The following is a 25,996-nucleotide window of genomic DNA, read 5'->3' as shown; positions in this document are numbered from 1 at the left end:
CCTCATATTGAAAAAATTGTTATTAGACATATAATAAACGATGTTATTAATATAATGTGCAACATTTACCATGGTTATTTGTATTGTAGGCTAGCACACCATATGCTGGTTGTCAATTTGTAGCTAAAAGAAAACCACTTGTTCATGAATGCAAGAGCTCAATTGCATCTTTTCACTTGATTCTCCAGTTTTGTCCCCCTTCCAATTGGCCCTTAAAAGGCATTACCCCCTGTATTAGTCACGAATGAACCAAATAAGTAAAACCCAGTAAATATCTCTCTCCATTTTGCCATTCAACAATAACCAGGAATGCACCTCTTGCTGTCATATTTCTAATTTCTAAAGTAACAACAAATTTTTTTCAAAGAAAGCAGGTAATATTGTCAAACAGATAAGGTTTAAGGATGGTGTCTTGTTATGCACACTCATGTGCTTAAAGACAAGGATCGAATAATCAATACTATGACAGTCAGTTGACAGATGCATGCCACATCCAATGTGGCTAATGAGTAGACTCTTTTAAGTCGATTCCAATGATATTTGCATGACAATAAAATAAAACAATAGAAGTACAATTTTGGTGTTATTCTAGTCTTACCAGACAATGTTTGAATATTGTGGAATAATCAATATGCCCATTTCTAAAGTCAGCATGACATAACGATGACATGGATAAGCTGCCATCTGGTGTTATTTATTGAAAAATTCTAGTATTAGCAAAGAAAAAGCTTCCAGAAACACAGGAATATTTTTATTTATTAAAAAACCCATAATGTTTTTTGCAATACACGCCGACAGTGTACAATTTATTGACAGGATTTCTTTTCAAATAAAAAAGTTTTAGATAAAGAGCTAGATGTTCTAGCAATAATAGTTCAAAAATAAATACATTGAAAATTTCATTCAAATTACTTTATTCTGAGCGAATGTTTGAAGATATAATGTAGATTATTCATTATCGTAACAACAGTACTTGACAACTGAGACTTAGCCTTGATTGTCCATTTTATCGTTAAATTTTAAGATCTCGCAGATGTTTACATCTTTTAAAATCTTGTGGATTATTAAATCCATTTAAATCTCGGCCGTCCGATTGTCTAGAGAGTTGATTGTAGGTTCGTCATGTTCATAAATGTCTAAATGATAAGTTATATAACATTTGAAGCCAAAAGAGAGACCTACAATAGGCAGAGTTAGCTCTTACAGAATGCATCTTTAATTCCATTTCAGAAACATCTAAAGTGCACTGTAGAAATCATTGAAATTTATTAGCTGTCTCAGGGAGAGACTTGTTAACGATTTACTCTCATATTCTGAGATCAGTTTTTGTAAGAAAAGTTGTTTTATTGAATAAACCTGGTGTATATGAGAAAATGATTGGATTAATATTGATTTTTGAAAATAGTTCCAATTATTTGACTTACAAATGTAGGCTTTGATATATATCAAAGTTGTTGTATCTTCAGTAGAGTTTTGATGAGTTGGAAAATATGAAACCAAGCCATTGTATTAATGATGTGTTCAACCACTGACAATATATATACCCCAGGCAATATGTACTATATTAGTATTTATTTATGAATATTCTAAAACACTCAATAATTGATCTGTCAATATTACATTCCTCAATAGTTAAAAATAAACCATATTAGTACTATTACGAAGCTTCACTTACACTGTATATTATAACGGTAATTATCTACATAATATGCTTGTAGATATGAAGTAATATTCATTATTAAAACTACTCAACAAAAGGGTTGATTTCCCTATCCTCAAAGCGTTAAATTTTCCTTTTAGGCCATATAAAAAAATATTCTGGTTCTCAGATAATCCTGTGTCGCTTAAAAAGGGCCGCATAACATGATTTTATTTCCAAATATAAAAAATAAAAACACTCGCATCAATTACTGCACATAAATGTTTTAACCTGCTTACAGGAAGTAGTTCTATAAAAAAAATTGTACGAATACAAACGTAGATATAAAAACCGCCCTACTGCATCAGCGCTTTGATAAGGACTGTCTAGGACACGAATATTTTTTTTTTTTTTTTTTGTATGGCCACATTTAGACATTTTCATAAATTATTAAAGCGGCCATCCCATATGGACTCTTAGACACCTTTATTACATTCCTGTATCGCTGCTATCTAAAGCTCTGGGTCTATAAACTTTCAGGCAAGTCACTTTGACTATTTCTCTATGTTTTGACATTATTTTGGTTTGCATACATAACAAAACTTTTATTTCAGGGACTCTGAAAGTGGGAATGTCCCTTGTAAGCCATGATTATAAGGAAATATAATCTGTTATCTTGACTGACAATACATTTTTCATTATTAGTCATGATCTGAAATTGTTTCCTGAATGCAGTCTGCACCTCTGTGCTTACTGTGGCTACTGCCTTTGCACAAATCAGTGCCTCTGAGGTTTTGTCAAAATCCTGATTAAATTCTTCCAACAGGATCAACTAAACGTATTTCTGTATAGTTAGTCCTAGCTCCCAGTCTTAAAATTTGATTGTAGATGGCATTTTGCTTCTCCTTATAAGGATAGATACAAGTAGGCATTCTTTTCTTACTTTTTCTTTCTGTATTAGTGATTATACAAATATAAAATTGATATAATGAATTTTCAGTTTTTTAACAGCATTGTACTTCGGAGATGAGTAATATTAAAAATGTTAAAAAAAAGGGATTGTCTTTTTAATGAAATAGGAAACTAGCCAATTTATATTTGGTATAGAACAAATAAATTTGTGTAAAGTGAATTGACCAAGTAAGCTTACATATAGCCAGCATTGGCATATTTATAATAATTTTATCAGGGCGGATATAGTAATTCTTTCAACAACTGATATCATTATTTATATTTCATGTTAAGTTATTTTATACTTTCTGTTGATATTTGATTATAGAATTTTTCAATTTTTTAATATTTGAGATAGTTGGGTTATTGGCACTTTTACAACCTTTTGTGTTTATATAATTTGATAATATGATATGTAAATGTAGATGCATCGTACAGGTGCCATGAAGTTCAATGTTCCCATTTCTTTATGATACCTATCGGACAAGACTTATTTTTATTCTCAAATACTTTTCAAATTAAAATAAAATATAATATAGACATAAACACAAGTCAACCATGGCATCTCTTCTTAGATATTAGATAGGTTAATAATACCCTGCCTTAAGCTTGTTCACTTGGGACAAAATTGGAGCTGTCACATCATATACACTTCACATTGGTTTTCCTAGGATGGAGAATTTGAAATGGCTTCGTATATAAACTTAAAAATAATACTTTTGCCACTTAGGAAGTTAAACTTATGTAAGAGAGTATTTAATTGTTTAAAAGTGTCAATTATTAAGTATACTAATACATAGAATTAAAAGTAGGACTCTCAAGTACATGTGCCATATTTTGCTGAGTTTGCAATGAATTATATATTCATTCATGAATATACAGTCACCAAAAATTCACACGTTTCTAAATACAGTTTCACTAAATTATGTACCACTCACAATTCCACGACTAGACTGCATCCAGACCACCTACATTATCCCACAGGATAATTCTCACATAAACGGTAGTCTTTTAGATGTTTAAGGTATTACCATAGATTCAAGGCCAAAAATAATTTTGACATGTTTGAAATGTTTTAAGTTCAAATTCAGTTTATTTAGACACTTTATTGCATTATAGAGATAATTAATGATTTCTATTTAAGGTAATGGTTTATTTTATTAAATATCATGTAATAACATAGAATTTAGAAATTATTGTCATATTAAAACAGCTCCAAGCATTATTTGTAAAACTGTCGAAATAGGAAAAGTAAATATTTAAAACCAATAATAACTAGAACTCATAGGAGTACTGAAGGCTTTCACGACACCGAAACATCACGGTGAACATAACTGATGTTAAGCTCAAGACCGAAGATGTAATTAGAGTTCACACAAGTTCTTGAAGGTATCTACTTATTTTCGTTTGTTAGGTTACTCCACTGTTTCGGTTGGATTTGATTGATTACGTTGAAATAATACATCTTTGACAACGAAATACACCGTTTTCAATTTTCGATCTCTTTTTTCCAATTTTCACAAAAAAATGATAACGACAAAGTTTCTAAATTCGACAGTTTAGAACAGCTATCTGTTCAGCAATGTCTCCGGCTATCCAAAAATGTAACCATCTAAGAATTACAGTCGATTTTCAATTTTCATGAACGTTAAAGATTTACATCATTTCCGATCTGCTCACACCTTTCGCAATACTTATAAGTGCTAACTATTGACAACTTTCATGAGGAAAAATCTATCACCTCTTAAAATTTCTGAGATATACGCGAAATGGAAAAAGAAAAAAAAAGAATAGTTTTGCGAAAGGATTGGAATTTACGATTGTCTTTAGCATTCTAATAAACAACATTTGGTTTTTTTTTCTGATTAACATAGGAAGGCGTTTTGGTTATAAATAGGTGCATTGGAGCTCTTTTTATTCACTGGTGTAAAGTGATGATGTCACATAGACAAAAATACTGGGACTTTAATTTCAGGGGAAACTGTTACTTAATCAAATGATGACAACTTTCATGAGGAAAAATCTATCATATCTTACAGTTTCTGAGATCTATGCCAAATGGAAAAAGAATAGTTTTGCGAAAGGGTTGAAAAGCAGTATTGATTTACGATTGTCTGTAGCATTCTAATAAACAACATCTGGTTTTTTTTTATTAATGAAGGGAGGCATTTTGGTTATAAATAGCTGCAGCGGAGCACTCTTTATTCACTGGTATAAAGTGATGATGTCACGTAGACAAAAATACTGGGACATTAATTTCAGGGGAAACTGTTACTTACTAAAATGACATATTTTCACTCTAGAAGAATCAATCCCATATTTTGGTTAACAGTAAAACACTCGGTAGTTCAAATATTGTCACTGTCAAAAAATGTACCGATTTTATCCACTCTTCCGGCACATTTCTGTTAACAGTGAAATATGCCGTTTTCAATTCTCATCTTTTTTCTGGTACCCCATATATTGGACTGTTGTACAAAGATTTCATACACAAGAATACCGATCAGACTCTCTATAGAAGAAGTGGACTTTTCGAGAAAATGCTCCAAATAGACATAAAAAAATGCTGTTTTCAATTATCGATTTCTTTTTTCAACTACTCTTGATATTTCAAACTGTTGTACAAAGGTTTCATACCCAAGTATACCAATTAAGACTCTCAATACAAGACGTTAAAAAAAAATCTTAGGTGGACTTTTTGAGAAACGGGCGTCTATAACTTACTCGAAATCGTAAAAAAAACCTGTCATTTTCAATCTTCTTATTGAGTTACCCCTGATTTTTCAAACTGCTATACAAAGGTTTCATACATAAGAATACCGACTGGACTCTCTATAAAAGTTTAAAAAAAAATTAGGTGGACTTTTCGAGAAAATGGTATCTAAACTTGCTTGAAATCATTTTCTGTAGAAACGTGTCACTTCGTCTAGTAGACGATTTATTTGGCTTTGAAATGATATAATACTTTAACTGTCCAATAAATAGCAAATTGATGCATCACAATTTACGCACGCGCAACCATTTTCCAGAATTTTTTCACAAAGTTAGGGTATACTTCCTGTCAATAGAGTACCTCAGAAATACATTAAGCACTAGTTCAGACGTCCCTTGAAAGTTATTAAATTTTGACTAAAACGCAAAAATTGCCCAAAATCAGTATTAGAATTTCACAACAAAACTTATATCATTGGAATCAGATAGATGTCAGCTATCCAAAAATATGTAATCAGAATTTAAATATCCCAAGAAATAAAAAAAAATTGAAAATTTTCCTATTTTCACCAAAATAAAAAGAACGACAAAGTTTCTAAATTCAACGTTTTTGAACTGAATTCTTCTCAGAAATGTCTCCGGCTATCCAAAAATCGGTTGAAAATTAAAGATTTAATGCATTTCCGTTATGTTCACAAATTTTGTTTTACATTAAGCACTAACCACCAACCATTTTCACAAGAGAAAACCAAACTTCAAACCTCAATCTCTTATAGTTGCTGAGAAATGGGCTCCCCCAATTAAAAATCATAAAAAGAATAATGATCCTAGCCATAACAATAGTCTTTCACCATTTTATTGTGAAAGCCTAAAAATAATCTTAGTAATAACAATAATCTTTCACCATATGGTGAAAGCCTAAAAAGGTCTTTTTATTTGGGATATTGTGTTGATTTTAAAACCAATTTTCGTAAAGAATTTAGTTTCATAATGTCTTTTTCTGTATTTAACGATTCATTATATTGTTTAAGTTACTATCTTTTCACAGTAAGAACTTTACAACTGATAATTTTCTTTGATATATTGAGTTAAGGCTGATTTTTTTGGTTAAAAACCTGAAGAATTAATTTTTGTTAACCATAGACAAATATAATCTATTGACATAGCCCATTATGTTGACCTTTCCTGACCTCTGTAACCCCCCCTATGTTGGTTGGCTTTAGGGAATCATAAACAACCAATGAAGAAGCTTCAATCTGTGATATTATGTGTACGGAACAGGATAAGTTTAATTAACAGACTATCATTGATTCTAGTTTATCAGTGTTAAGTCAATTCTCAAACAGATACAATATATTGGTCTTTATTACAAGAGTAGTAAAAGTTTTGTTAATGAGTTTTTGATAATCCAAGTAATCATTCTGATTTGGAGATTTTAAACCTTGATTTTTGGTTGTGTTCGATTTATCGATTTATTTCATTGCAAATTAAGGCTGATCAGAGTTGCAGTGATGAATCTACTGCTACATATCTATTAAGCTTGTACATCATTAGGCGGATTAACGTTGAACAACAATTAAAACACCGACTTCATACTACCCATGACTGTCCTGAATACTATCATAATCAACTGGAAACGAATTAAGTGTATCATCCGCCTCAAATTTGTCCTCACTGTCTTGGTCAGTGAAGATGCCATCCACGACTTTGTTGAGAGTGAATCGTCTACGTGCCATTTCACTGTTTGCTGCTTTGAAACACATGGAGATACCTTCTAATGTATGCAGAAAAAACGATAGATGGCACTTACAGTTATGGTGCTAATTTTAGCGAGGGTCTTACTGAGTACCCTGTAATACTGGGTACGCACATTTTAATGACATTTTATAATACTCAATACTACCGGATAGACGCAATGAAAGGGTTAAATCATTCTCTGATGTGACTTTATTGTTCCATGAGCATACTCGCAGGAATCATGGTGAAAAGTATAATTGAATCAGCTGTACAAATAGTACTGTAGTGATGCCAATTACTGCTGTAGAAGACCACATGTACAAACTGTGTTGTAAGAATTACATGTTATTCATTACATCATTGTTTTTACTGTCAGCAAGAGATCAGTTTCGTGTATTCACCTGTTTATAATAAGCATTGATATACTAGATATATAAAGCATATGTTCATTCAAATCGTTTTATACATTGGTCCCTAGAATTTCCTATTTCCAGATGCGATGCCAACCTATATCAGATTTTTTCCTGGAAACATTTACATTGAAGATGGCCAGATGTAAATGTCTGGAAGCCGAGCATATTGATATGATTTCAGTCAAAGTTTACCAGTTTGATAGACAAATGTTTCTGTTGTTTATCAGATGTGTTGCTGTATCTCAATGTTATTTAACAAACATGAATGGTATGATAAAAGTGTACTTGCATCTGATCCAATTAGACTTCATTTTATATGCATTGGAAATTGGTTTTGTACCATTTATCTTCACTTATCTTAACCTCAACATTCAATATTTGAATTTGACTACCATAGTTGTTGTATCTGGAGAGTAATCTCACAAGCTACTTCTTACATGACTAGGCGATCATTAAAAATTTAGTTATGTATTTGTCAAATAATTAATTGCAGAATCTGTTTGGTCTCTGCTTCTTTGTCTATTTTTACCAATCTATAAATGGTATATAATTGATTAGTAAAGTAGTCACAGATGTTAACCTTGCTGTGTGAAATATATCTGACCAGTAATTTATTGATAATAGAACATCTTTATTTGACTTTTTCCAGACTAATAACCATTTAGATAAGAAGAGGACATGTGTTTAGAGATTTTGATCAGATCATTCAACTCCTGTAAAATTTTCTTCTATCACACAATATCAATAGAACATCCTGATGTTCCAAAATAACCATAGAAGGTCATGTCCTCCTGAATGCAAAACCTTAATATTTCCTATTTGAATTTCAACACCATTATGGGTCAATAAAGTAGCCCAATCTGACTTTGTGTCAATTGATTTACACAAATGGGATAATATCATGATTTTCAGAGGAAATAATTTAGTTATCAGTCCAATACATGTATTATTCATAAATTTACCCTTGTAGGATTCAACTATGATTATACCAACACTTTGTTCTGTTATATTTTTTGGTTATTTGCCCCACTTTGTCTTGGTCCACCTACTAATCTAAATTCCAAAAAGCTTTTAAAAGACATTTATTATCCAGACATTTGATTGATTGTTTAATCAAGCTTGAAGGAACTGTTATATTGTCATCACAGGCCTAATACACATTTTTTTAATACAGTTTTTTAGAAATTAGATCTTAATGATGGACCAACTGAGAAAATTAAAACCAACATAACAAAAATAGCTTTGATATGATTGCTTAGGGATGTTATGATGAAAGTCTTAGTGCATCATTTGCATTTTTCAAACAATATAAAATTTTCCATGGCTTAAAGATACATTAGCTGGCAGGTCTTTTTATAATAGTTAAAAACTAGATAATGTAAAGGGTATTTGCTGAAAATTTCAGTCAAATTGATCCACTTTGAACCGAGAATTTAGCGATTGAATTTTTGGCCTAGCCTCGATTATCATTAATAAAGTTGGTACGATAAAAAACAGTCTCGATCATCCATTTCATGATTTAATCATGAATGAAAATTGAGCAGCAAATCGGATCCTAATCCAGTAAATATCGTAGGCTATTCGCAGGCTAGCGATGACATCAAAGTTGATTATGGTTCTGGATAAGTTAATGTCTAATTAATAATTTAGATAACATTTCAGGCCTAAAGAAAGACCTGCTATAGGCAGATTTAGCTCTTCATAATGTATGTTTAATCTATGCAAAAAGTACTCAAATTGATTATCTAACATTTAAAAAAAAAAAACTAGCATTCCAGCTTGTATTCAATGTGATTAAAAATAGGCCCAGTAAAAGATTTTTGTAAAGGTGGTGTTGTCTTTTGGACATATCTCAGCCATATCGTCACAGAGGGTGCCGAAGGTTAACAAAATTTTAGTTCATCATATCTTTGCCAATACTAAACAGAATTTAATCATTTTTCGACTGATATTCCTTTTAGATATTTCAACTTGCACAATATTGTATCAATCCCACAAATGACATTCAGAGATTTTGATGTTGCATATTTTTAGATGTTCTGTCCTCTTAAAAAAATTTTTTTTTATCTCTTTTTATATTATTAATATTATTGAAAATGAAGCTTCACATGCACAGTGATGGCTGTGTTTGTTCTGGCAATAAACATTATATTTTCAAAAATCTTTAATAAAGTGAAGGAACAATTAAGCCAGACAGCAAGTGACATTAATGAGCATTTCTTTAAACATAGGTCTCTGTAAATGCACATGACTTAGTGTTACCCACTAGATTTAGTGTTATATTTATAGTATCACCCAATTGCATGTGTTTCTTTTTGTACTACAGACTGTATAAAATGTGTAATATAATATTTTCTCTTAGACAATAAATTTAAATAAATTATTTTATTTTTCAAGGATGCAGATCCAACATCACAGAATTTACCAGATAAATACATAGAAAGAATATCAGACATGTCTCCGGTACGTATTGATAATTAAGAAGCCCTTTTATGTATCATTTTTATACACACTCATGTGTAATTGTATGTTTCGCACTCCTGTCTGGTTGTTTGTCAGTCCATTGGTCACATTTCCTTGTGGACATTCTTCTAAAGTTATCATCCAATTGACTATGGACAACGGCTTAAAATGAAAAACACTGGTCATGTTCTTCTGTCATGATTCAAAATAAGCTTTTTTTTATTATGTATTATATGTGTGTAGTATAAATTATGCCAAATATTATGGGTTGAATCTTTAAAGTATTTGCCATTATTAGATATTTGATATTATTGTAATACGGAACCCTTCATGGGTTGTACAATTTCCAAAGTTTCCTTATGGAACTTACTCCACAAATTGCACTTGTGACCAATGTCAAATATTAAAATCCACTGCTCATCTTTAAAAAAAAAAAAAATCTTTTCCCCATCAACATGTTTTAAGGATTATATATTTTATGAAATTTTTGTGTGTCCACAGCCCCTGTCTTACTGCCGTCCAATGTAACTTTTAACATTGCGGTAGGTTCCATTGCCCTTGCTTTATATAGATTAACTTGACTTGTTATTCTTTCTCTTAGATAAATAAAAGGAAAATACTGCTCATTATAATAAATGTTGTTGAACACTAGCCACAATTGTGGAAGTTCAAATATATAAATACCTTTAAAAAGGTCATGAATACAATTATAACAAGTTCAAATGATGTCTTTTAGCAAACAAAAAACTATCTTACAAGTGAAAAAATATTGACATAGTTGGATGATAAAAGACACAAGAGAAACGTCTCCTTGTTCAAATATTTTCATCTTAAGTCTATATGATATGAACGATCATTGCCGTATCCTGGTTCTAAGACATGATTATAAACGATTTATAAATTCAAGTTTTTGTTGGGATTTAAAAAATCTTGTATACTTCAAAGATGTTGAAAGAAAGAAAAAAAATCTTCATTTGAAAATTATTTTTTTTATCAAGGGTAAATTGAATCTTGAACTTTTCACATGTGAAATTTGAAGTTGAAAGATCTAAAAGAAGTTATGGGAATAGACCCAGTAAAAATTCTAGGAGCTGATCATGAAGATTGGATGGCGGCTTGGAGATCCAAACTCTAAATGTGATATTTTCAACAATTTCTTTCAAATAATTAGCCATGTAAAAATAAAAGTAAAAGTTGTATGTTTATCGTCTCCAATAGGTAAATAGACTTATTGCTGTCACTGATTTAATAATATTGCTTAAAAAGTCAACAATTTGACTATATTCTCAAATCATCAATTATACTTTTCTTTGTCATAATTGTCTGGTCAAAAGACTAACCCAGTTGCCAGATATTATTTGTGAACAAGTGGGACTATTTTTAGATTTATTGTAAAACGTGGAACATTTGGTTTTGTTTGCTGTGCTAATCCAATAAAATGCACAAATCAATATCTCTGGTCGTTTTTTTTTTTTTTGCTCAAGATAAAAATATTTCTATCTTGGAAATATTTGCATTTATGCGATGAACATGTGACATAAATTCAACACAACTTGTTGAATCATTCACATTTTCTTGTGTTCCTAAAACAATAAAATATGTTCTCTTTCTATTTCAAATTATAGAATCTAAATAAACCTTGTTCTTTCGTATTTTATTCACCAGAACTCTTCAATATTGTGCTGCAACTAAGCAGAGTGACCTAGCTAGTCTATCTTTTTTGTGCTTGTTCAAATTTAATGATGGCAAATAGATATGTTGAATAAAATGAATCTTTAATATTGCACGGATTATTATTGCTATAATTGTTTTTCTCTTGTACACCCCTTTAAAGATATATTCCCGTATACAAACTGGGTGATTTGATGATGTATTTGGACTAAAAACGTATTGAAACTAATTAATTTATCAAAATTTTGCTTCAAATCCTTCTCAAAACACTGTTTACGTGAGAGAATACACCTGCTGTAAAAAAAATCTATTAAATGAGATCATGTTTGTGTCATGTGACTTAGCTGACGAACTACCTTGCAACGGGTGCGAAGTCTGGGGAGAATTCATTGCATACACAAGACGATGTTGTCTTTAATCGCTATTCTCGGATTATCCACTGCCCACGTCTTTTTCCTCGATTGTACATCTAACTCTTCATAAAGTTTATTAACATGTACATCAAGCGCCCAATCTCCGCTTGTTATCCGACTGCCGATTAGGGAAACCCTTACATTATTGTCCTGTATGCGCTCCATGAGTGCTTTTCAGGGAATCCAGTATTTTTCTAGTAGTATTGGATATTTCTACTTTCCATATATACCAAAATTGTCATACTTTTATTGGAAATAACCACCTGATAAGCATCACCAATTTTCTTCATTGGTGTAAAATATGTTGTAAGTACTTGTATTATATCTATAGGCAAAGGATCAAGATAGAAATTTTCTCATCTTTCACAGAAAAAAATATTACCATTCTGTGTTAGTCAGAAAATGTGCGAGCTGATTTGCCAAGAAGTTTATTTACTTTATTTCATATTGTTTTATTTCATTATTAAATCGATCTTCATTCTGACAGTCTCATTATCTGCAATTCTGTGTTTCATCAAATGGAAGATGCAAATTGTTGATGGACAGATTTTCCTTGATAATTCTGTTTTGCCTTTTCTTTTTGTTCAGCTTCAGACTAGTCTTGATAAAGATGAAGATTTAGGTATGAGGACAAAACTAGTAGAAAATTTAAAAACTGCGCTTAGAACACAGACCATGAGGTAAATAATTTAATGTTAAAAAAATATTACAGAATCATTCATATCACAGGCCCGGCAGAGTGGGGGGGGTGCAAGGGGGGGCTTTAGCCCCCCCCCCCCCCGCCAATAATTTGGCCGCAAGTACTCTTTTCTCCAGGTTATTGCGGCCCCTGGACCCTTGCCTATAAGCCCCCCCAATCAAGAATTGCTTCCGCCGGCCCTGTATCATATCTGTTGTTGATTAGAGGTGGGGAAGACAGGGCCTGCAAATAAAGTGTATCAGTAACTATTGATGCACTTAATAATTATTGGCTACCCATGCTAGAGAAGATGAAACACATTGTTTGTTTCTTAATGAAGATATTTTTTGTGAAAAATGCACCTACTATAAGACACATGCATGGTATGAGAAATCAGCAATAGTATTGCTGCTAAAGATGCACTCTCTTGTAGGTAATGCTTCAAATGTTGATTCACTGTTAATGATACATTATTCAAGAGCTAAATTTGCCTATTACAGGCCTTTCTTTAGGCCTTAAATGTTATCTAAATTATTAGACATTTATTAACATGACAAGACCATAATCAAGTCTTGATGCCATCAGGTACTCAAGATTTTAACTAGATTAGAACGGTTCGGCCATTTCATGATTTAATTTAAACAAGGAGAAGTGAGGGTGGAGGCTAAGCCTTGGGTATACCAGTACCGTGGTTACAATAATACACAATCAATGTATAAATCGTGTACCATAATGCGTTTCAGCGCTATTTGTCATAAGGGACTCGAAAAATGAGGCTAGGCATATTCCACAAGTCAAACGGTGACGCCATATTCTTATCTGGAGAGCATGCGCAATAAATATTATCGGTGTAGACTAGAATAACCAGACGCTAGAAATTGCCATTTGATTGAGACTTTTAGCATATTTCGGCGAACATAACTGTTTAGAAATTACAGTAAAAACAGAAACGTTTGGATGTAATTTAGTTTAAATACATTCATATTACATTATTATATGCGTTGAGACCCATTTAAGTCAATTACTAGGTCCCAAAAATTAGCGATTTAGCCCCTTTAATATTCTTTGTACTGGTATATTTTAATTTTTGGATCTCTAGAAAATTCATTCACTGTGAAATAAACATTCTCTGTTATTTTGTAGCTTTGTGGTGAGATTTGTAGATCAAGGAGGTTTACAGTGTTTATTAGAATATCTATGTAAAATGGATTATCTTATATCAGAAAGTGCCATACATACATCAATCATTGGTTGTATCAAAGCCCTCATGAACAATTCAGTAAGTTTTATCTTATTATTTTTACAGTAATTTAAATTACTTACATTTTTATACTAAAAGAACATTTTCGTTGGCTACTGAACAATCACCAAAACAACAACATGGTGCTCATTGCAAAGAAATAAAAATACTGTATGTTATTCTCAAGATGACCAATGTATTGTGTTGGCAAGACATTAAATTTTATTTAATTTCATTCTTTTTGCAAAAAATACATTTACAAAAATAAACCATAAAACTGGAGGTTCCTATGGAAGAGTAAGGATCTCCTTAACTGGTGGTTTTGCAAACATTGTCTACTGAAGGTCTGTATTACCATTCAGATGAATCCTGAACAATTTGATTTTGATGCAAAGTATACTTCTTGGATTTCATACAATTCTAAAACATAAATGCTTTGTTTTCCAGCATGGTCGGGCACATGTGCTAGCTCATCCACGATGTATCAATATCATTGCTCAAAGTTTACGTGTTGAGAATGTTAAAACAAAGATAGCTGTTCTGGAGATTCTTGGTGCTGTCTGCTTGGTGCCTGGAGGCCACAAGAAAGTCCTCCATGCCATGTTGCATTTTCAACAGTATGCCGGAGAACGAACTAGATTTCAGGTAAACTCAGAATTTTTGAATACTGCTGAAATAATTGAAATTATCTTTGTTTTATTTACATTTGATGATTAAAAACTGTTCAATGTACAGAGTTCTTTTAACAAAAAGAATGCATTAAGGGTGTTGAGTAGTATGATATATGCACTAACTTTTCAGCACCAATTTTATTAAGACTTTGCAAAGGACATATAACAATCTGACCGTTTGTTGTATAATAATGGAGATACAAGCGGAAAAAAAAAATATTTATAGCAAACAAGGTTTCCTTGACCTAGATCAATTGTTGTATAAATTATGACATCGTACACATCGGACACATGATCTGCTGTAAACAATCATGGCTGCCTCCAGCAACAGTTTGGACTGGATGACGTATCCCAATTAAGTCACGTGACCTGAAAAAATTCCCTCTAAGACCCGATTATCCAGGTCTACCATCTATCACATCACTGAATTTTTCATTTTTTGGGGGATGGTCAAAGACTTAGGCTACCATTTTTGAATGTATAAAATGATTTTGAGTGTGGCGGACTGAAGTAAATATTTACTTTTTTCATCCAAATTGTTGCATTTTAAAATTTGTTGTGGACATGTTCAAAGAATTTACCGAAAATCACAAAATCTTGTTTAAAGGTAAATGATAAACAAAGATTTTAAAATACTTTGAGTAGATAATTTTTAACATCTTTGGCACAGAAATGTTGCTTATAACCTCTACTGTTAATCTACTGGAGGGATTATCGATATCTCTTTTTAGCATGAACTTACAGAATTTCTTAGAAAACTCATCATTATTTGATGTTTCTATGGATACCAGACAAACCACGGTCTATTGCCAAAATGTGACCTGTAGATTTCTTGGACTTGTATTTAGCATTGTTCATGTTAAATTTGATAAAATTCCATGCAGGAATAACTGAAAATTTGACTTTTTTCGTCATCAGCACCTTTTATTATCATGTTTTTGAAACATAGTTGGTAAATAAAATTGGTAATTTTTTTTGGTTATTTGTAGTTTATCACCCCAAATAACAAAAAATGTCATATAAACAAAACTTACAGTGCTAGCTTTGAAATGTGCATTTTAGAGTACTTAACGCGTTTAATTAACATAATGTTCCTAAAACCTCACCAAATCAATTTGTCTATTTTTATTGACTATTATTATGATGGAATGAAAGTAAATTCATTAATTAATTATATTGAATGTTCACTTTAAAAAACACCCCTTCTAAATGGCTCAGATATTTTCACCATGAGCATAATAAACTATGGATATGACATCATAGAACACTGCTCTATGACATCACTATTATGGATGACATCACAATACACTGAATATTTTGTTTCTTGCTTAATTTTTGTGTGTTCATTTTGATATCTTGTTAAAATGAAGTTTCGAAAAAAGAAGCGCATAAAGGAAGGCACATGTCGATGGAAGGCATTGGAGGATATTTCTGTCAAATTGCTTGGCTTGAATTTTAGTCGTCATGTTGGGAAAATTGTACATGTAAGAAATGGTAGAAGATTTTTTATTTCATGATCAGTAGTGGAATACCGCGTTTTATCAGTGAAATAAAAGTGTTATTCCACTGGCTAAAGTAGTCCATGTTGTTTTTACCTAAAATGATTGTAAAATCATAAAATAAATAGAACATTTGTCGTTTTGTCGTGAATAACATATTTTATTTCATCTCTAAGCAAGAAAACGTTTATATTTCCACTCATGCTATGCATTCGTGAAAATATAAGTTTTCTTGCTTCTCGATGAAATAAAATATGTTATTCACGACAAAACGACAAATATCCTCTATATATTTTGGATGATGTAAATATACATTTTTTTAGTGTTCTTCATAAACTTCATTAATGTTTGTACTTTTTTTAGACATTGATAACAGATTTAGATCGAAGCACAGGAAAATATCGTGATGAAGTAAATTTGAAAACGGCCATCATGTCGTTTATCAATGCAGCATTGAAATATGGTCCTGGTCAAGATCACATTGAATTCAGACTTCATCTTCGTTATGAGTTTCTAATGCTTGGAATTCAACCAATCATAGATAAGCTTAGATCACATGAAAATGCAACGTTAGATAGGTAAGACAAGCAACATTTGTGTTATAAATACCGAGAGAGAAATATATTGAATTAATAAAAAAAAAAATTCTATTCAAAAAATATTTGTGATATTTTGTTAGTCAGATTTCCAACATCAATTCTGTTTTTTAGTTGATGAAACCTGCCCAAGAATCTTCCTGATATTAGTATCTAAAATAATTTAATCTGTTTTCTTGATCTCTTTTAACCTAATGATTTCATTGAAAACGTTAAAGCTTTTTTGTGTAAATATTACAAATTTTGTATTTGTTGTTTTTCAGACATTTAGATTTTTTTGAGATGGTTAGGAATGAAGATGAAAAGGAGATTGCGAAAAAATTTGATTGTGTAAGCTTTTATATACATGTATATATTCTTGAACAGAGTAGTAATGTTCTCATAAATGTAAAAATATTCAACTACAGATTTCATTGGAGTTACAGTTATTGTTAACCCAATTTTGGCTATTCAAGGCAAATTAATTTGAGGAAATTTTGTGTAGTTGATTGGTTTATCAAAATCTTTTTGAAAAATATAACAGATAAGTCATTGTTATATATATATACATTTTTTGTATTTATTTTTCGTTCTAGGTTCATGTTGATACAAAGAGCGCATCATCAATGTTTGAATTATTAAGGAAGAAATTATCAATGTCAGTTTCCTATCAAAACTTGATGTCTATCTTACAACATCTAGTTATGTTACCTTGTAAGTTCTCATTTTATTTCACATCTATGAATCTTCAGCTTCATGTCACCAGTGTGTTAATGGGTCTTTTAGTCCTGCCTATCTATATCTAGATGGCCTGGCGCCTGGTACGTTCGGGCATTTTTATGCGCGAACTCTTAGTTTTTTTTTTTACTGGCACGCGCACAGGTACTATTTCTTTTTCTTTTACAAGTACCCAAATCGGGGATTTCGTGCGGAGGTAGTTCGGAGGTAAACAGTCTGTGAAGTACAACATTTGCCACTGTACCTGTGTATCGCTAATTATAAACCGAATGTGCGAAGACAGTTCATACATATCACTCAAAAATTTTTCAGTACAAACTCAGTTGATTCACGCTCGATTTGCTACTAAACAAACCCATCGGTTTATTTTCTCAACAGTGTGACCCGAAGTGACCGCGGATTTATTGACCTTGTATGAACTTATCCATAGCTATATCCTTACACCGAGAGAAATTATCTAGTATCGGTGAAAAGAACCATGGTCATCTGGTAGAAAATTACTTTTGTATTTTTTGGAACGGAAAACACTGTTTTTAGAAGCAAACTAACCTGCCGCACATGAGGAAGTCATTATACTAATAATAAAAGGCGAGACCTCTTTTTGCGGCGCAGGCTTATCACTGAGTAGTAAACCGTCCACAAACAATAATATAGGAAGCCTTAGTGACGAGTGTAGTAAGTAAACTATAGGTTTGAGTCGAGATTACTGGCTTTCAGTTTACTCTGTTTTTGCGATAACCAATTATGTGAGAAATACCATACTGACATTCGGTTTTTAAAAGTTGTACGCAAACTAAATGCGTTTGTTAGATACTGACAGAACAGCCCCGAGTCGAACAATCGCCGCCCGAGCTGTCTTCGTCAGCTAGTTTCACAATATCGTGCAATAGGTGTATTAATGTGATTTTTAGGTTTAACCCCGCAAACAATGCCAAAATAGTGTTTTCACTGCTTACAGAAAACTGAAATTTAAAAAAAAAAATTTTTATGAGGGTGACACTCCCTATCGAGCTGCCGCTCGGTCTGCGCAGCCTCATGCCTGGCACATACTGTCAACATTGTATATTTTTCCGTTTCCGCCCTTCCCCCCCACAATATATATTTCACGGCTACGTTGCGACGGTACCAGCATACCCAGTTGTTGACACCCATTACATCACTCCTGTCTAACAAATCATAAAGCTGTGGTGTTACGGTGGCGGCATAGTATTTCACCGTAACACCACAGCCACTCTAACCATTCATAATACATCTAACTATCCCTTTACAGCACTTCACTCCCTACACATTTCCCCTCGTCCTACTTTCCCAAACGTCAACAACACATCTCATACATCCAGTTCGCTGATTAACCCTTGTACCACGTCTACTGGATCCCAGGTTTTGAGTAAAATATTAAGGTAATAAAAAAGAATCACCATTAAAGTTACTCTTGAAATGCGTCATAGTTTCATCTGAATATTTTGAGGGTGGTGGTGGTGGTGGTGTATGGCGGGTGTGGTGCCAGGCAGGGTAAGCTTACTCTTCCGGACACCTGTTACCACTGTTTGTCGTGTATTTTGTACACGGTGAACAGCCCATATGCTGATTACACTATTTTGCTTTATTACACTATTTTGCCTATACCGTTTTTTTAGGACTTCGAATTTTGTCTAATGGTTTTGATTGTTTGTACTTGGTTTTATTTTATTCCTCCCACTACTAAAAAAGACCCATACTGCCCAAACAAATTATTGAAACAAAATTGAACAATATGTTAGACCCGAAGTTTTCTAGTTTGTGTTCAGTGGAGGATAAACTCTCTCTCTCTCTCTCTCTCTCTCTCTCTCTCTCTCTCTCTCTCTCACAGTTTTCCTTATTCTTTATTGTCCAGATTCTAAGAAGGATGTGACACCAGTGTGGATATTGATAGATAAAATGGTACAACAAGTTGTTTTACAGAGAAATGGACAGGATCCTGACGTTGCTCCCATGGAAGAAATTAACATTCAACAAATTACACATAGGTACATCTGTTAATTTAGAAATTATTTAAAGCTATGTTTGTCACTGATAGTTGTAGTATACAAATTGAATTAGAAATTATAAAACAATTAACATTTTCTTAATTCTGTTTAGGACATGAGCAATGTTTAAACATTGTCCTTCGGGAAAAAAACTAACAATGAATATACCAAAATCATTTTATTGACTTTTTATTGACTTTTGTGTTTTGTAGGTTAGCAAGTGAAAATGATGTGAAGTCATTCCAAACAAAATTACGAGAAGCAGAAAAACAGAATGATGAACTGAATGCTAAACTAGCAAAGCGAGAACGAGAATGTGAGGCCAGATTTCAGGAAAAGGTGAGAAGACTGTCAGTTTTGTGATTGTTTGATACTGTAATATTATCTAAATTGTGGATATAAAGGGAAGCAGTGATTATACTCGAGTGCATACTTCGAGGTAAATTTTCTTGTAAATCTCAGGTTTAACATAATATATCAAACGGCCATAATATGTGTAAGCTTTTTTTAAATACAAAAATGGGTGATGAGATCTACAAGTGCCATATTTTAAAAGAAAGAAAAAAGGCACTAGCTGTTGTTTAGTTTCATCCTAACCTTGAGAGATAAATTTTAAGTTTTAAATTTCTGCTTTTCAGGATGAACTGATGACAACATTAAACCATATGAAAACTAAATTAGAAAAAGAAATGGCTACTCATGCAGAAACCAAACAACAATTAGATACACTTATATCACGGCTAGAAGAAGTTAGCAACTATGTAAGTTTTATATTACGCTAAATTTAATCTATGTTAATAATATATACAAAGGTAATTGAGTAAGCTTATTCATTTTGTTTTCTACGAATGTCTAGATATGTCTAGATATTTGCGTATGTAATAATGGCATCTGTAAAATAACAATTTAATGTGACCCACCTTATTATGCTTTTACTTTTAAATGACAACTGTTGACAACAAAAATTTACCTAGTTAATCTCAAAATGAAATAGATAAAGAAATGACTTTTTGTAACATTAATAAATTCTAGTTGGAAGCTGAAAGGGGAGAGAAGCAGAAATTACAGCATTTGGTTAAAACTGGAAGTTTACCAGATGATGCCAAAATGGGATTGTCATCTGCTGCTAGTCAAATATTATCAGGAACTCTGTTGAATAAATCTGGGTATTCAATACCATCCTCCTTTGGACCTCCTACCCCTCCTCCTGCAGCTCCACCACCACCACCACCAGCTCCAGGAGCACCCCCACCTCCTCCTTTTGGTAAGATAATTCATGAATTCTATTGATTGATATTTATTGTACATCTTGGATGAGATATTTTTATAATAATTCTGAAGTCACACCGGTCTTTTGTGTCTCTAATAGTTTAGTTCAGTTTGATTTCAGTAGTTATCTGATTAACCTGATAACTTAATATTCTCCTCCCTAGGTGATAAAAGTCTGCCTGGTAAAAAGAAAAATATTCCTAAACCTGGTAATCCAATGAAATCATTTAATTGGACAAAGTTACCGGAGGTAAGAAAGAAATTTTCTATTCCAATATTATGTTATATTTTAGGCTGACCTTTCTTATTGATGAAATTATTTAGTTAATTTTTGAAAATATACTATTCAAAAAAAGTAGGGGATATTTGATTTTTAAGTGTTATTAAAGTCACCTAATGAAACTGACGAAGAAACAAATGACAAAATGAAATGAAGTTCACATTCATCGATTTATTCCAAATGACCGTTAGACTAAGTAAGGCACAGACTGACCATTATAAGGGTAAAATGATACCCGGGGTCAAACAGCAAAGTTACCACAGCATCACAACCAAGTCAGTAACGGGTAAATCCTCCTCTGTTTGCCAAACAAGCATTGATCCGACGTGGCATACTCCTAATGAGACGTCTAAGGTCATTTTGGTCCAGATTGTCCCATTCCTGTTGCAACGCAGCAGCAAGTTCTTGGACATTGGCAGGACGTTGTTGACGTTGACGTAACCTCTGTCCAAGCATGTCCCAGACATGCTCGATGGGGGAGAGGTCGGGACTCAGTGCTGGCCAAGGTAATGTGGTGATGTTCTGTTGTTGGAGGTAACCTGTAACGATCCTGGCCCTGTGACATCTTGCGTTGTCATCCTGGAAGATGAAACGGCGGCCATGACGTCGTGCGAACGGCACAACATGGACTGCCAAGATGTTGTCCCGGTAGTACTGGCCTGTAACACGCCCTGCAACAACATGTAAAGCCGTTCTTCCAGCAACAGTGATGCCTCCCCACACCATAACAGAACCACCCCCAAATCGATCATGTCTGATGACGTTAACGTCTTGGAAGCGCTCGTTTCGACGACGCCACACCCTCCTACGTCTGTCCAAAAAATCAACAGTGAACCTTGACTCATCTGAAAACATCACATTGCTCCAGCGTCGATTATCCCAGTGTTGACGATCCCTACACCAACGACGCCTTGCCTGAATGTGATGATCTCTCAAACAAGGGATCACGCGAGGACGTCGGGCGCGAAGGTGACCCCTATGCAGTCGATTCCGAATCGTCTGGCCACTCACTCTCACACCAGTGTCTGTTTGAAGACGAGCGCTGATCTGATTTGCTGTAATGACACGATTTCTCAAGGCCAAGGTACGGATAAATCGATCCTGGGCTTGAATTGTCGCCCTTGGTCGACCTGAGCGTGATCTGTCCTGTACAGATTGTGTATCACGGTATCTGGACCATAGCCTGCTTATGACAGACTGAGAAACATTCATCGTCCGCGCCACAACCGCCTGTGTTGTGCCGATCTGTAGCATGCCAAGGGCACGTAACCTTTCATTTTGGGTAAGCCGACGCATATCAAAATTTGTTTTCTGGTCACTAAAACAATTAAACTGATGTTTCCACCCTGGAATTCAATGCCACAATGACTGTAACATTCAAAGTCAGAGTCGTGCAAATCTTGGGTTGGACCCCCATGATGATCCCAAGCATCACCTGCATTCCATGCGGTAGCTATTGGTGCGTTTGGGCTTCACATGTAACTGGAAATGTTTCTTCTGTTAGGTTCTATAGTGACTTTTTTCGTAGTCATTTGCATATTTTAGTATTATGCCCCCAAAATCAAATATCCCCTACTTTTTTTGAATAGTATAGTAGCTTCAAATACTGAAACATCGGTAATAAATGATTTTGTTTCTAATATATTGATATGTATAAATATATTTTTTTAGAATAAGATTAATGGAACAATCTGGAAAGAATTGGATGATAGCAAGGTATGTACCACTATTGGTTTGGTGGGAACAGTATCCTCATTACACGATTTTATCGGAGATCTCACATTCCTACATATTTTTGCAACCACTTTTTTTTTGTCTGAATATTTTCGTATGGCATAGAATTATAAAGGAAACAAAAATTCAGGCAAATCAGTATTGAGGTGATAAAATTAACAACTAAATAGCTACATGAAAGAATTGAGGCACTCATTTCTAAAATATTTTTGGGGGGTTAAAAAAAGTATTTTATGTATTTATAATTATTTAATATTTTACGAAGAAATGCACCAATAAAAAGTTTTTATATAAATTTACTATTGTTTATTTTTTAGTTATATAATTCCTTGGATTTAAATGATTTTGAAAAGAATTTCTCAGCATATCAGCGACAGGAAGATGGAGAAAATGATACCAAAAATGTGGCACCTAAAGTTCGTGAATTAACTGTAATTGATGGACGTCGAGCTCAGAACTGTACAATTTTATTATCAAAATTAAAATTAACAAATGAGGAAATTAAAAAAGCTGTTTTAAGTGTGGATGAAGCAGAAGATATCCCTAAAGATATGGTAGAACAGGTTTGTGTTGTTTTTAAATCTAAGTGAATTTAGCTAGAAAATAGAATTGCAATTCAGTGATGGCGGGTTTTACCGGTGCCGCGCTACCCTTGAAGTGACGTCACATCCCGTACCAATGGAAACATTAAACAGTTTTCCACATGGGCATTGTCCATGTGTTGTAAACTGGACGCACTGCCATTTATCAACAAAATATTTAAATTGGATTCCAGAAATATTACAGAAAATTGATTAAAATTTGAACAGAATTAACCCTTTATAAAGTCTTATTAAATATCTATACTATTTGTCCATTGGAATTAAATATCATAATTTTATACGAAAAATTGATATCACTTACTTCAAACAAATATATAGTTTTTGCCCAAATGATACCATTTCTGGTGACAGTGAAAATGTTAAATTGGTTTGACCTAGACATAATTTGCATTAGGCATCAACTGGTGAAAACAAATTGAAAATCGAATAATAATTGATACTTTTATGGGCAAAAATCCCTGAAAAGTGACCGATGCAAAATCGCCTATTTCTTGGCAATGCACCAAGCTAGAAACTAATTTTGACATAGATTGTCTTCGTATGGATTAATACTATAAGTTTGTGAAAATTACAAAGAAATATTTTGAAATATGAAAAGCCTGAATGGGTTGTAAATGACACATTTTTATACGCCCACATGAATATGTGGACATATATTGCCGTTGCCCCGTTTGTCTGTGTGTCGTCCACAATTTCTTGTGACCGCTCTAACGCCAAAAGTTATCATCCGATTGTTTAAAAATTTATATATGTTGTTTACATTAGTGAGATGAAGAATCCTATTTAATTTCAATAATTTCCGTTTATTACGTCTAGAGTTATGGTCCTTGTTTCACTTTTTTGAACCTTGTGAACACTCTTAACGCCGAAAGTTATCATCCAATTTTTGTGACATTTATATGCATTATTTAAATTGGTGAAACGAAGAATCCTATTGTATTTCAGCAATTTCCGTTTATTACATCTAGAGTTATGACCGCTGTTTCACTTCCAAAAGTTATCATCTGATCTTTGTGAATTTCCGTTTATTACGTCTAGAGATATGGCCCTTGTTTCACTTATTGAACTTTATGAACGCTTTAACACCAAAAGTTATCATCTGATCTTTGTGAAATTTATATGCATTATTTAAATTAGTGAAACGAAAGAAGCCTATTGAATTTCAGCAATTTCCCTTAATTACTTCTAGAGTTATGGCCCTTGTTTCAATTTGTTGCACCCTGTGAACGCTCTAACATCTAAATTTATCTGCCAATTTGTATGAAAATTATATGCATTATTTAAATTACTGAACCGTAGAAGCCTATTGAATTGTTCAACCTTGTTAATGTTCGATTGATGAAAGTTATGATCCGATGATAATGTATGAAATTTATATGCATCATTTATATTTGCATCAATTTCCGTCAATTATTTCTAGAGTTATGGCCCTTGTTTTACTTTGAGAACCAGCGAATGTTCAAATGACAAAAGTTATCGTCCGATCTGTATGAAATTTATGTATTATTTGAACTAGTAAAATGAAAAAGTCTGTCAAATTTCAAAATTTTCTGTAAATTACTTCCAGAATTAAGGCCCTTGTTTCAGTTTGTAGAACCTCGACTCCTCAAAGGACAAAAATCATAATCTGATCTGTATGAAATTGTCTTGTAAATGCCCCAGATGTCGCCCGCTCGAACAATTTGGCGGTATCCCTTTTGGTAAACAACTATATGTTGCAAGGGGGATTGGATGGCCGGATAGCCCGCGCCTGTGCACTGTATCATTAGGTCTGTCATTTAGTCAAATGGCGTGGTTTCGATTCCCCAGTTGTACGTGACAAGGAGTAGAGTCACCAGTTCTCCAGTTTCCTCCCACTGCTAAAGACCCCAGATGTTGAACCAGATGTTAGTCCCGTAATGACCTAGTTTGTGTCGAGTGGATGTTAAACCCAATTTCTCTTTTTATCTTTTACTGGAATATTTAATCATCATATTAATCTTTTTTCCACAGTTATTAAAGTTTGTGCCAACAGTTGAGGAAATACAGTTATTATCAGAACATAGTCATGAGAGAGAGAACATGGCGAGAGCGGATAGATTCCTTCTAGATATGAGCAAGTAAGTATATCCAGCCTCACTTTGTCATCTGAAAGCAAAGATGGGACAAGTACACCAGTTTTCTAATTACCAGTTATTCTTATCAATTAAAAATAAACTGAAATTGCAAAGGTATATAATTATGGTACATTTATGCTTCATTTATGCTTACTGTTAATCACTGTAAAAAATATTACATGTATATTATATTAATTTACAATACCAGGTATATGTAGTTTACTTTATTGATAACGTTATTATTAAAGGGACATTATCGGAGATTAGATAAAGAGTTGACAGTTCTCGCTAGTATGATAGTTAAAAAAATCGATAACGTAAATTTCAGTCAAATTGCTCCACTCTGAACCCTTGATCATCGTTTGCGCACGAGGGAGAGCTATTTTGTCTGGCAGTTTTGGTCTGATTTTCACGAAAATTCAAACTCAACCATCATTAGTGTGTAACAGTGATATATTTATAAACAGTTTTTAAATCGGATAAAAATTGTGATCTCTAGAGGTTCCACAAGCTAAAAAAACCCATAATTTTTCAAACAATCGGGGGCCATAATCCAGGAATCGAGATCTTTGTGATATAAACATACATTTCAAGTTTCATCAAAATTG

At 33.0% G+C, this 25,996-nt stretch overlaps 1 protein-coding gene across 2 annotated transcripts in view; it reads left to right on the top strand.

Moving 5' to 3' along the window:
• LOC126821521 (disheveled-associated activator of morphogenesis 1-A) overlaps positions 1 to 25,996 on the top strand; it is a 59,859-nt gene that overhangs the window by 28,272 nt on the left and 5,591 nt on the right. For both annotated transcript variants that reach the window (XM_056101279.1, XM_050549968.2), the window contains exons 4-18: positions 9,850 to 9,915; positions 12,588 to 12,679; positions 13,822 to 13,957; positions 14,366 to 14,563; positions 16,452 to 16,666; positions 16,948 to 17,014; positions 17,260 to 17,377; positions 19,275 to 19,407; positions 19,620 to 19,746; positions 20,046 to 20,168; positions 20,440 to 20,671; positions 20,841 to 20,926; positions 22,628 to 22,672; positions 23,008 to 23,253; positions 25,285 to 25,391. In XM_056101279.1, the coding sequence (XP_055957254.1) occupies positions 9,850 to 9,915; positions 12,588 to 12,679; positions 13,822 to 13,957; positions 14,366 to 14,563; positions 16,452 to 16,666; positions 16,948 to 17,014; positions 17,260 to 17,377; positions 19,275 to 19,407; positions 19,620 to 19,746; positions 20,046 to 20,168; positions 20,440 to 20,671; positions 20,841 to 20,926; positions 22,628 to 22,672; positions 23,008 to 23,253; positions 25,285 to 25,391 (1,991 nt within the window). The remainder of the gene's footprint in view (positions 1 to 9,849; positions 9,916 to 12,587; positions 12,680 to 13,821; positions 13,958 to 14,365; positions 14,564 to 16,451; positions 16,667 to 16,947; positions 17,015 to 17,259; positions 17,378 to 19,274; positions 19,408 to 19,619; positions 19,747 to 20,045; positions 20,169 to 20,439; positions 20,672 to 20,840; positions 20,927 to 22,627; positions 22,673 to 23,007; positions 23,254 to 25,284; positions 25,392 to 25,996) is intronic.

This window comes from Patella vulgata, chromosome 5 (genome assembly GCF_932274485.2).
Source record: "Patella vulgata chromosome 5, xgPatVulg1.2, whole genome shotgun sequence".
In the NCBI taxonomy this organism is placed as follows: Eukaryota; Metazoa; Mollusca; class Gastropoda; family Patellidae; genus Patella; species Patella vulgata.
Note: the sequence above shows the minus strand (reverse complement) of the source record. Positions and strands in the feature narration are given on the sequence as shown.